This window comes from Tachyglossus aculeatus, chromosome 11, assembly GCF_015852505.1.
Source record: "Tachyglossus aculeatus isolate mTacAcu1 chromosome 11, mTacAcu1.pri, whole genome shotgun sequence".
Lineage (NCBI taxonomy): Eukaryota > Metazoa > Chordata > Mammalia > Monotremata > Tachyglossidae > Tachyglossus > Tachyglossus aculeatus.
This window is the reverse complement of record NC_052076.1, coordinates 44,738,609-44,751,337: the sequence shown is the minus strand read 5'-3', so window position 1 is coordinate 44,751,337 and position 12,729 is coordinate 44,738,609. Positions and strand designations below refer to the sequence as shown.

The following is a 12,729-nucleotide window of genomic DNA, read 5'->3' as shown; positions in this document are numbered from 1 at the left end:
TACATGAAAGCAGTTAAGTCTTTCCTACTGTGGGATAAATGACCCCATTCAGTTAGTCTTTGTCAAATTTATCTCTATCAATCGCCCCCCCCCCCCCCATTTGACACTCAATTCCAGACCCTCCCCTTTTTTTTCTACTTCTCTTTTGAAGAGCATTATCTAAAACTGCAAGTAGTTATTTTAATAATGGTCTGACCAGTGCAGAATATCGGGGAACATTTTCCTCCTGATTTGCATGTTATTCTGTTGTTGCTATATCCCAGAACTGTGTGCCTCTTTTAACAAGCACTACCTTTACCTTATGTTCACCTGTGGCAGCTGGATCATATTTATCTCAAGAATGTTGTCTTCTTTCATAAAAGGCACTTAGACTTTTACCCAGTTAACTGCTTCATCAGTATTTTGATTGGTTAGAGCAAATTCTATGTCTTAATAATTATTTTGAAGCTCCTCACTGTTCGTATCAATGATGTGCATTTTAATAACTGCTTTTATAAGTGTCTTTGAAATTGATGAAAAGGTACTCCAGCTAATGAAAGGAGGGGGCAGAATGGGACCACCGCCAGAAATTGTCATTGCCGGGGGTACAGTCCCAGTTCTAGTCCCAACTTTGAGTCTTCAGGAAGTGCCTTGCAGCAGAAGAGATTTCCCCAATCTGGCATTTCAAAAGCTCATGGAGCCAGTCATGGCAGAGGGCTGGGTTTTCCCATAGTGTTATTGCCGCTCATGGGCAGGGCAGGAGTGAGAATTTCCCACGCATTGTCTCTTAGCTCTCCCAATGTTGGGCTAAGGGAGAGCCAGGTTCCTCCTGCAACTCTGCTGTGGCTTAAGTGAGGGGCCCCTAGGTTAAAGCATTACACACTCAATGGTATTTGAGTGATTACTGTGGGCAGAGCACTGTATTAGGAGCTTGGGAAAGAATAGTACTATAGAGTCGGAGGGAATAAGTGCTGTGGGCTATCAAAATGCTTATGGGTTATAGGCAACACAGAAGGGAGGGTGAATAGGTTGGGAAAATGAGAGGTTAGGGAAGGGTTCTTGGAGGAGATACGATTTTAGTAGTGTTTGAAGATGTCACATTTGAAAGGGAGTTCCAGGGAGGTGGGAGGATGTGAGTAAGGGGTTGACAGTGAGACAGGTTGGGGTTAGGAGAGCACAGTGTGGACCTGAGTTCTAATCCTTGCTCCTCCGCTTGTCTCCTGTGACCTCCGGCAAGTCACTTAACTTTTCTGTGTCTGTTACCTCATCTATAAAATGGGGATTAAGGCTGTGAGCCCCATGTGGGACATGGATGGTGTCCAACCTGATTCCCTTGTATCTAACCCAGTACTTACAACAGTGCCTGGAACATAGTAACCGCTTAACAAATACCCTAAAAAAAGCATATATGCTGTAAGTTCATATGGGGCAGGGAACGTATATACCAATTCAGTTATATTGGACTCTCCCAAGCGGTTAGTACAGTGCTCTGCACACAGTAAGCACTCAATAAATACAATTGATTGATTGTTAGTGGGAGAAGAGTCAAGTTAGGTTGGTGAGAGAGAGATGATTGAGTGGCCTGAAACCAGAAGTGAGTAGTTTATGTGGAGGTAGATGGGCAACCATTGGAGATTTTTGAGAGGTGGAAAGAGGCGCACAGTCAGTGAGGAGGCTTTTGGGGTAGTTGAGGCAGAAAATGACAAGAGTTTGGATCAGCAGGGTAGCAGCTTGAATGGAGAGGAAGGGGTGGAGTGAAAGGCAGAATCAACAGGACTTGTTGACAGATGGACTATGCAGATAGAATAAGAGAGATGACCCAGAGATAATGCATCAGTTCTGGGCGTGAGACAAGAGAGGGTTGTTGTGTTGCCTACAGTCATGGGAAAGTTGGGCAGCCGTTAGGGGTTAAGTTTGAAGCGTCAGCGGGATGTCCAAGTTGAGACATCCTGAAGGCAGAAGGAAATACGCGAATGCAAAAGATTTGGGTCACTTGGCTCTACCACTGTGTTTCCAAACAGGAAGTGGCTCAACCAGTCACTTAGTGAGTGCTTACTGTGTAGAGCACAAGTGCTTGACAGGGGCTTACAGTCTAGGCTCCGTCTTTTTGCTGCCTTCGGAGCGCAATCCCCTGCTGGCATTCCAGGAAGGCTAGAGGTGGAAAAGTTAACCTTCCCGGTTTCCCACAGTATCTAAAACTCTAAGCACTAGAACATTGAAAAACTTCCTTGTGGATATATGTTGCTTTGTTGTGAATGGTTGACATGAAAACATGGAAATATTTCTATAAAATCCTGTTAAACGTTTTTGTTGCGGCTGGACATCTAATTGTAATCGTGATTGCTTAGTTGAAAGCCATCTTCAGGTTGAAGGTGTTTGTTTTTGTCTCTAAATGACTTTTCCCTATTTCTCCCGTATAAGTTTTTGAGTCTTACCGAGGAAGATCTGAATAAATTTGAATCTCTAACCATGGGAGCAAAGAAAAAGCTGAAGACTCAGCTAGAGCTAGAAAAGTAAGTGAAGACCGTGCGTTTGCGGTGGGTAAATGGATTTTATTATAAAATGCTGCAATAAGCAAATTAGCCCCACGGGCTGTGAGTTATTTATTTTTTCGATTTGCCTTTTGTGACTGGTTTGTTTTGTAGTTGTGATACTTGTTAATCCAGTCAGGTGGAAATTAATTCCTTGTCAAACTACAATTCTGTATTGTAATTTGTTAGACAAAACCAGTGGTGAATCTCAAAACGCTCAAGAAGGGTTTGATTTTATTTCCGCCCTTGAAATTGATCAGACCTCTCACTGCGGAGAGTGTGTAGCCAAGCAGAGTAGTTGAGAACTTGCCCGTGTTTTGTAATGAAAGGAATTGTTTTAATCAGCAGTTGTGTGTACTGTTTATGCTTATAGGGAGAAATCAGAGAAACGGTGCCTAAATCCTTCATTGCCATCTTCAGTTACCAGCAGTGGAGTGGCCAGGGTCCCACCTACTAGCCATGTAGGACCTATCCAAAGCATCCGTGGCACTCATGCTGCAGGTAAGAATTTTAAAGAAAATTATTTTGAGCTATAAGGCCTATATAATCACAAAAAAAAATGTGAGCACCCAGGTATGCTTGGCAGTGAACAAAGAGAATTTAAAATGGGGCTATCCAGTACAGCCTTAAAAAAAAAAAACACCAAAAAACCCCTTCACACCAGTAACAAACTCCAAAGCCACTGGTCTTCAGATTTTATGTGCGTGGGAATTTATCTTTTTTTATTTGTTTGTTTGTTTTGGTTTTTCTTTTAAGCACTTACTATTTGTCAGGCACCGTTCTAAGCTCTGGGAAAGATACAAGGATACAAGCTAAACAGGATGGGCAAAGTCCCTATCCCACATGGGGCTCACAGTCTAAGTGGGAGAGAGAACGGGTACTGATTCCCCATTTTGAAGTTGAGGAAAGTGAGGTACAGAGAAATAAAATGACTTGCCCAGAGTCACACAACAAGCAGTTGGCAGCACCTGGATTAGAATTCAGGTCCTCTGACTTCAAGGCCCATACTTTTTCCACTAGACCAGGCTGCTCCTTGCGGAGGCAAGAGAAAAAGGTGTGTGAAAGGAAAAGTAGTTAATGGGTTGTCTTGGCAGAAAAACCAGAGTCAGAGACTGACGTGGTGGGAGGGAGGATGCAGAGCAGTGTGGCTTAGCGTGAAGACCATGGACTTGGAAGTCAGGGAACATGGATTCTAATCCCAGCTCTTCCACTTGCCTGCCGTGTGACCTTGGACAAGTCACTTAACTTCTCAGTCTGTTCCCTCATCTATAAAATGGGGATTCAGTACCCGTTCTCCCTCCTATTTACGAGACAGGAATTGTGTCTGATCGGATTATCTTGTTTCTACTGCTGCGCTTAGTGCGGTGATTGGCACATAATAAGCACTTAACAAATACCACAGTTATTTATTGAAATGGGTGAGAACCAGTGCCCCTTTCTACTGAATGTGAAGGGATTTGGGCAGTGGCTGCTTAGTTCTTCATGGTGGGTGGAAGCGAACAGCAAATCTCTTTCATTCTGAAATGCTCCGAAGTGTTTGGGAGAAACACTAGTGGTCTCCCACGGCCACAATTATCCATGGGCACAGAGAACAGAGAGACTGATGCGGATGATGGTGTGCCGTCTTGCTAAACAACGTCAGGCTTGTGGAAACGCTTCATATCAGAATGATGATTCCCAGATGTTGGCAGGGAATCGCCCTGCAGTTCAATGCAGCCAGTTCCAGTTCATATGCAACAGGTACCAGTTTTCAAATGTTTTTTTCCCTTTGCTTTAGTAACGTCTCCCTTCCTCTTAGAGTTACGCGTGGATGTGGAACAGCCAACTCACCAGGTGCCCCGAGAAGGCAGTTCTTCTGAGTATTCCAGCTCCTCTTCTAGTCCCATGGGAATCCAGGCCCGCGAAGAGAGCTCCGACAGCGCTGAGGAAAATGAGAGACGTAAGAAACCTGAGCAGTACTTAGGCTTGTGTTGACCTGACTGGTGAAGTTCGTATTGATTTGAAGGTCTCTTTCCCTCTCTAGGTTTAGAGATTCACTTGGAAGGTACAGATAAGGAGAAGCCAGTCATGTTACTGAATCATTTCACCTCAAGCTCGGCCAGACCCACGGCTCAGGTTCTACCAGTGCAGAACGACGCGGGCTCAAATCCGTCCAGTCACCATCCTCTGCCAGCGCAAATGATGACGGGGGCCGCCTCTCACATAGCCCCTATTCGAATGCTGAGTTCAGTACACAAATCGGAAAGAGGAAACACCGATGTGAAGCTGCTTTCGTCCCCTATACACTCACTTTTGTCTCTCGAAGAAAGAAGTAAGGTCGCACCTGGACCGAGAGGCAGCATTAAAGTGGAAAAGAGCTTTGGGAATGCAATGATGGATGTGTTACCCACGTCCTCTCCCCATCAGCCCATCCAAGTCCTCTCTGGAGTTCCCGAGAACAATTCGGTCTCACCCACCGTTACCTTTGGTCCCCGGGCCAAAGTAGTGCATGCTTCCACTCTGGACAGAGTGATCAAAACAACGCCACAGCCAGCATTAGTAGTGGAAACTAGTACTGCTGCCACTGTAACGTCCAGCACGGTCTTCCATGTGGCTCGTCCGCCAATCAAACTCCTGGTACCTTCGTCTGTTCCTGCTGATTCTGCTCTCTCCGGACAAACGTCCTGTTCTAATAACGTGCAGATAAGTGTGTCTCCTGCAATAATAAATCCCAGGACTGCTCCGTATACACCCAACACCAAAGTTGCCTTTTCTGCAATGAGCAGTATGCCAGTGGCCCCCATGCAAGGCAGCTTCTGTGCAAATGGTAACACTGCCTCTTCCAACAGCCACCCGTCCACATCATTTGCGAACATGGCCAACCTGACCAGCTGCCCCGCCCCCAGTTCTAGCCCCACACTCTCTTCCGTCACTGAAAACAATTTCTATAGCGGCGGCGGCGGTAATAGTGGCTCTACGGGAACTCTCCCGGTACCAAATCAGAATAATCACCATCACCACCACCACCACCACCATCAGCAGCCGCAGCAGCAGCAACAGCAGCAGCCACCCGGATGCATAGTTTGTACTTCCTGCGGGTGTAGTGGGAATTGTGGTTCAAGTGGTATGACGGTCAGTTATGCTAACTATTTTCAGCACCCGTTTTCAGGACCTTCTATGTTTACTTTTCCATTTCTGCCCTTCAGTCCCATATGCAGCAACGGCTATATCAACACGCAGCAGTACAACGGCGGCACGACTTTCCCCGTGGTTCATTCCCCCTATAACGGTAACTTAACGCCCGACTCGGTTCTGAGCGGGCAGTCCACGTTTGCGGTGCCGCCGATGCAGAACTTTCTGGCGGGGACGGCGGGGGTGTACCAAGCCCAGGGAATGATGGGGAACGGCAACGGTTCGGGCCACAAAAAAAGTGGGAACCTTTCTTGCTACAACTGTGGGGCCACCGGTCACCGTGCTCAGGACTGCAAGCAGCCACCGATGGATTTCAATCGGCAAGGTAAGGACGTGTCTTGAGTCTAGTGGGCCTCGATGCGACTAAGGTCCGGGGAAGAGTTGACCGTGGGGGTGGAAAGCGATTTGTTTTGGGAAATGAAGACTCCAAGGTTGGTACGCTTTGGCAAAGCACCACGTGTGACCTTTGTTTTAGTGAGGAAACTTTACATTTCTTCCTCATTTAGGGAAAAAAAACCCCTAGTGAAAATAGACATTTTGAAGAGAACTTGATTGACTTGTATTTCTGCAATGACAGTTTTAAGAAATCGGGTATTTTTTTTAAATCTGAGGCGGAGGGATTCACTCGTAACCTGATTTCTACCCTCTTTGGGGTTTGGGTTTTTAGTTTTAATTGGGTGAAATCTACCTTCTTAGTGCTAACTCTTCAGTCCAGTCAGTGGACAGTTATTCAAACTTCCACATATCTAAAGGGTAATCTGTAGGGCGTTGCTGTGCATTTAGATAATACTTTTCAGCACTTCGGTGGCTAGTGGGCCCTCTTCTTTTTTTAAGATAATAGGTGGGATTGGGGAGAATCACCCCTCCTTCTGGTAAATGGGGTGCAGCCTAAACGGACTGACCTCTTTCACTTAGGTAATCTCAGAAAAAAATCCTACTGAAACGAAACAAGGAATTAGGGTTGCAGTTTTCCCATGGGGTACTATTTCCTTATAGTTGTATAATTGAGAAGCAGCGTGGCTTAGCAGATAGAGCCTAGTCCTGGGAATCAGGAGGACCTGAGTTCTAATCCCTGCTCCACGACTTGTCTGCTTTGTGACCTTGGACAAGTCACTTAACTTCTCTGTGCCTCGGTTACCGCGTCTGTAAAGTGGGGAATCAATACTTTGAGGCCATGTGGAACATGGACTGTATCCAGCCTGATTTATCTTGTATCTACCCCAGCGTTTAGTACAGCGCCTGGCGCATAGTACATGTTTAACATATCATAAAAGAGATTTAATTTTATAAATTTGTAAGATTAAATCCAAAATGTTTGGTGGGACTCGGTGCTAGAAGCGCTAGCGTTGCTTTTCGTAAAATTACATCATTGCTGTGGAAATAAATAGTGACCACGCTGTTTGTGATGATTTTGCAATCAAATTTGATTTTTTTTTCCCTTTTTCCCCCCTTTCCAGGTACTTTTAGGTTGAAATATGCCCCTCCAGCAGACAGTCTTGACTCCACAGATTGATATTTTTCTGTCAACAGAACACTATTAAGCCATGGAGACAAGGAAAATTAAATTCAAACCTGAGAAGTCTAGTCGCTGTTGAGCTTAATACTTTTAATCCAAAGGTGCTTTACTTTACTAGACTGGCTAGAAAATCTAGGTTAGGGGTGCCTCAAACCCAGTTTTATCGATTGCCAAAATCCTAGTTTGGAGCTTGATGTCAGGACTTGCCTAGTGGATATCACAGATGGTTGGTGAAGTTGGCCACCTACGTTCTTTGTTGCAATGCAAAAAAAAATATATATATATTACCTGAAGAGCATTGCCGTACTTGGTCCTTCTAGGCTGAAACACGTAATTCCAGGGCAGCTACATGTGATCCGAATTGAGAGCCGGAGGTGGAAGTTTCAAGGCGGAGTTTCACTAGCCGGGCTTGACACCCCAAGGCTAGGTAAAATGTCTACACTCTGGTCCGGGGGTGGGGTGGGTGGGTGGGGTGGGGGGGGTTGTTTGTTTTGTTTTGTTCTTCCATTTGTTTGTTTTTTCCTAAAAGTGATCAGGCACTAATCTCTGGGATTTTTAAGGATTGCACTACAGAAGAATGTAAAATGATTCAAAACTCTCCGCAGTTCTAGTAGACAAAGTAACTCTTGAAACCACTTCAAGAGAAAAAGATGGTCCACACTTAAGAATTGGCACCAGCAGGCCACATAACCTACTACGTAAAACAGTAATCTTTTTCTTTTTCCTACTTAGAGCTTGGGCTTTTTGGGCTGTTGTTTTTTTTTTTTTTCCATTTTTTTCTGGTAATAAACATACACTACGTCCACATTATTCGATAGAAATAGTTTACCAGCAACAAAGAAGCCTAATTTCTAAGGGTCCAATTCCCAGAGACTCAAGGATCATAAAGGCTTTGAGAATTCAGTTTTTCTTTTCTAATGCATTAAACAGCTTTTGAGTCCTGTTACTGTTCAACATGGGTAAAATCTTTGAGAGATGTTAACTACGCTACTTTTTTTTGCAAACTAGTTTGAAACGAACCCGAAGAACACCAGTAGTCATGTTGACTTCTACCCCAAGGCTTACCGCTAACGGATTCAGACTGATATTTCGACAGTAACACAATTTTATTATTGATCAAAAGACTTCAAAGTTTTCCTGTCGGCCTCCTTTGTTGCAATAGACTGTATTTCACTGGTTAATTGTATTAACTACCTAGAACCTGGCATTTGAAGTGATAAATCTTGGATGGAAGCCACAAGAGGTGTATGCCACTTATTTGAAATGATATATAGCTTTGCCAAGTTGGAGGAAATGAAATCCTAACTGTTCGGCTCCAAATGTCATCCACTGGAACGATAACTTTTGTTTTAAGGCGGGGATTAGACATCATAGGGGTCTCTGCCAAGCGCATGTTACCAAATTCTGAAGCCTGTATCAAAAAAATACTGACACAAAAGGCTGGTAGATTGGGCATTTGGGGGTTTCCAGCAAGCATTTGGGAATTGGAAATATTTGGACTGTTATAGTGGGACAGAGCCTCAAGCTCAGCTCAGTATTATCAGAACTATCCCCTGAAATTGGTACAAATACAGAGGCATTGTAACATGAGATGGCGGTGATACTTCAAATTTGTGGAGGTCCTGTTTTCCAACCTTATGGAAACCAAAGCAAAAAGTCGTGTGATATTTGGTTGTATGAAAAGCAGTTCATAAAAGAATTTAGTAATTTCTTATTTCTATGCAATGTAGAAGCTACCGACCTCTGTATTCTCAGCCCTGTTCATGTACTCAGTACTACAGCGTTGAATAATTGTGATGTTTGCAATGACTATTTTGAGGATGTTACACGATCTCTTGTGAAATTCTAAGACCTAAATACGTGGGAGTGATGAGAACTGACACAATGCAACTTTGCCTTAAAGAGTTCTAGACAGTAGGAGCAACTTGTCATGCTATATGTTTTTGTTGAAGGAAGACTTTAGGAGTTTTCATTGATGTTTACGATTTTAATATTTTTGAAGGCCTTTTCAGGGGCCTGGATGTGTGCTGAAAGCCAAACTTTTAACCTTTTTTTAAAAGAATATTTTAATTGTATTTAAATAAACCCTGTTTCAACACAATGCAACAGTTGAAATACTCTTGTCTCAAAATAGCAAAAAAAAAAAAAAATTGTTTGTGAGTTGTATTTTGTTTTAGTGGCCAATACTGGGGAGTAAACCCACGTGTGTTACCCTTCTGAATAGTTCAAAAAGTATTAACCAGTGTGTTTTAAGGATTTAAGGATGATCCGACTTTTAAAGTAAACATATTTGATTTACAGGTTTAAAAAGGAGAATTGGGCAGTGTAGCTCACACATTGGAAAACTGCCAAAACAAACTGGTTAAGGATACATTTTTTTTCTTGTATATGGCTGTTATCGTGTGATGTCAGAGGAGGGCATTGAAGTTCAAGAAAGTTTCAAAATTAAAGGGAAGAAATCCCTAATGCAGAAACCGTTTAACTGCCCAGTGTTTGAAAGGGCTTTCCCCTAAGGAATATTCCTGCTTTAAGGTATCAGAATATTTTACTGGTAGTGTTATTTGGTTCATTTCTCCCAAGAACAGCCAAAGTTCATAAACTTAAATAGCATGAGAAGAACCTTTAATCGGTCTTAAAAGGCACCAAGTTCTCTCTTCCCTTTTAAATACATAACAGCTTTGAGTTGTGATCTTAATCTCAGTGGCTAAAGCAACCAGGGAGGTGTTGGCAATCCCCACTTCTCTACTACAGTACCATGTGTCTGTCTGGCAGCCACTTATTTAAAAAAGAAAAAAAAAAATAAAGCTCTGGACCCCATTTTATCCTCAAGAATTTGTAGGAAAAAGTGAAATGTACAGATACATTTGGGGTACAGATAGAAATGTAGCATACGTTTGGGTAAAACAAATTATTTCAGCTTTTATGCAGAACACTTAAATACCTTATTTCTAACTTTTAATTTTGGTAGTCTAGGAAATTTTAAGTGTTTAAAACTTTAAAAACTTCCTAATTCCCGAGGAGCACTGAATAAATACGGGGTCTAGCACGTGTAAAATAACTTTATTTTAAACTTAAAAGCATTTACGTGATTGGAAGTATTGGGAATAGAACAAACCAGCATTCTCTGTAACCTCTGCAAGGCTCCAGGAGTCTATTTGTTCATAGTAAACAGTAGATTCAGTATTTGTAGTAAATATATAGAACTCTGGATCCTTTATTCCAAGAGGTCAGTGTGGTCGATTTTACACTACCAACATAAGTATTGAGGCACAGCAGTAGTAACTTTACCTAAATGTTATCACTGAGATCTCTCAAATCATTAAACTTCGTGAGCACAGTGTACAAAGGCTTCCACTGTTCAGTTTAATCCAATATTGCTCGTGAATACCTGCTCAAAATTAATGAGCGTCAACAAACCGCCCCCACCTTTTTCTTTTGGCAACCTCCCCCACGATACTTAAATACTTAACATGGTGTGCTGTGTAGTCCCAGACTGATAACTGGTGGCGTTACATGTTGGAAAGTCTTAAAGAACATAAGGGGAACCGTACCTCTGTTCAACTCCTCCGCCGATTAGAAGAAAACCCATCAGCTCCTTATGTACAACCAAGTTTTGTCGTCCATAGTTATCTGTACTATGGATCTGTCCCAAAGAGTAAAGCAAATTGTTTACAATTAAAGCCATGGATTCGAAGAGGCCGAATTATTTTAAAACTCCATGGATCGTACTGAACGTCAGCATACTCAACTGTTTTAACACTTGCAATATTCTAAAAGACGATACTGTGCTGGTTGAGGCCAAAGGTAAATGTTACTACTACAATATTAACTCTGAAGGAGGGGAGCAAAGGTCATCATCCCCAAATAATATCATAAACTTCATATGTATTGTAACAACTCTCATCATACTTTTCTATATCTGTTTATAAGTTCTTACACACAGTCTAGCAAAAGATGTTTGGTACTGAGATTGAAAGCAAATCTTCGTGTACTCAAGTACAAGGTAACGTCACAGCTTCTTTTGGACATAACTTTCTGCTAGGAATGAAGGAAAATTCTACTCCCATTTTTGAGCCATTCTTTTACTTCAGTCAATTCTAGTATTACAAATTGTGCATGTAACTTTATAAATATTTTTAAAAGATATAGTTTTGTAAATATTTAATATTCAGCTAATTTGATTTTGAATTGTAAATGTCCAGTATTCTGTTATTGGGATTTTTATGTTTTATTATACTTTGTTAAAAAGGAAAAATTGTACATTTTTAGAATGTTTTTATGAGTAAATTTAATGTACTGAAAATAAAAATTAAAACAGGCTGGCGTGCCATTCAATTAGCTGTTCTGCAGACTGAGACCAGGTTGCCATTAGATCTCAGTCTCCACGTCACAGATTAAGTCGAGAAGTTGGTTTTTTGGTTGGTGTTGGTATTTTCCGATCAGAGGCCTTGGAAAACTTTTCAAGGCCAGTGTGAATTTGATTCATGTCCCGTCACTCCATCAGCGTGAGATCTTCATGGTAGAATTTGGACGTAGCTTCAAAGCCAAGATTGCTAAAAGATTATGTGTTGTAATCCTGCTCATATGGGTAACGGTGAAGCTGTTCTGGTTACCCGGATGACAGAGGAGCTTGAAACGTAGCAGGAGTTTGTGAAATTGCCTCTAGAGAATTGGAAAAGGCAGCGAATGTGACGTCGTGGGTTGATTTAAGTTGTCTCATTCAGAGGAAGGAGGATGTCTTGGGGTCGTGTCCCATTCCTCTTCAGCCCTGAGACTTGATGGCAGTTTAAACGTTGGAGTCGTGACTATTTAAAGTATCCATCCAGGCAGCTGTTTTAGTCCCTTGGTATTTTGAAAGCCATGACAATATTTACTGCCTGCATCTGGCAGGGTCGTGGATGAGGTGGTGGTTACTAGCGGGCGTGAACCTTGCTGCAAATCTTTGAAAACGGAGGCCTGCAGGTTCAGGAGCTCAAATACTCATTTCCCGTCTCCTGTTACTCTGTACTTATCCTTGCTAATGGTGCCAAAGAGAACCTTGGTGGAAAAAGTGAGGGCTGACCACTTTTCTATCCTTTTGTACCTATGATGACTAAAGCAGTTTGCATGATCTTGATTTTCCAGGTAAATTGCTATTTTCCTATGAAATAATTCTCTAGTATTGTGGTTTTTAGATAATTACCCTACTTCACCAAACAGATGCAGGGTTTTCTTGACATGCTCCTTAAAGTTGCATGTTCACTGGAGCTGTTCCAACTGTCTGTGTAAATTGTCTCTAATGTAAAGTATTGGTTTAGTGCAAAATTTGCCAGTAGGTTGAGAAAAAGGGATCTTTTCTTCCCAGCTTTACGCATGTTGTCATTATGGCTTCAGTTAAGTTCACTGATCATTTTGTTTTGCATCTAATCAATCCATGGTAATTATTGTGCTTACTGTGTGACCGTACTAAGCGCTTAGGAGAGTATCCAGGTACAATTTGGTGGAAAGGGAATGTGAAGGGATTAAGGCCTTCCTGACGGGTTGAGATTGAGA

At 42.3% G+C, this 12,729-nt stretch overlaps 1 protein-coding gene across 2 annotated transcripts in view; it reads left to right on the top strand.

The window, feature by feature from the left end:
- Positions 1 to 11,516, top strand: part of ZCCHC14 (zinc finger CCHC-type containing 14) — a 76,197-nt gene extending 64,681 nt beyond the window's left edge. Inside the window, exons 9-15 of one of the 2 annotated variants that reach the window (XM_038753834.1) lie at positions 2,401 to 2,492; positions 2,884 to 3,011; positions 4,309 to 4,449; positions 4,534 to 6,006; positions 7,139 to 7,298; positions 7,518 to 7,624; positions 8,206 to 11,516. In XM_038753834.1, the coding sequence (XP_038609762.1) occupies positions 2,401 to 2,492; positions 2,884 to 3,011; positions 4,309 to 4,449; positions 4,534 to 6,006; positions 7,139 to 7,194 (1,890 nt within the window). In that variant the 3' untranslated portion in view covers positions 7,195 to 7,298; positions 7,518 to 7,624; positions 8,206 to 11,516. Of the gene's footprint in view, positions 1 to 2,400; positions 2,493 to 2,883; positions 3,012 to 4,308; positions 4,450 to 4,533; positions 6,007 to 7,138; positions 7,625 to 8,205 lie in introns of both variants that reach the window. The other variant, XM_038753833.1, reaches the window with a different exon arrangement.
- Positions 11,517 to 12,729: the final 1,213 nt, after the last annotated feature.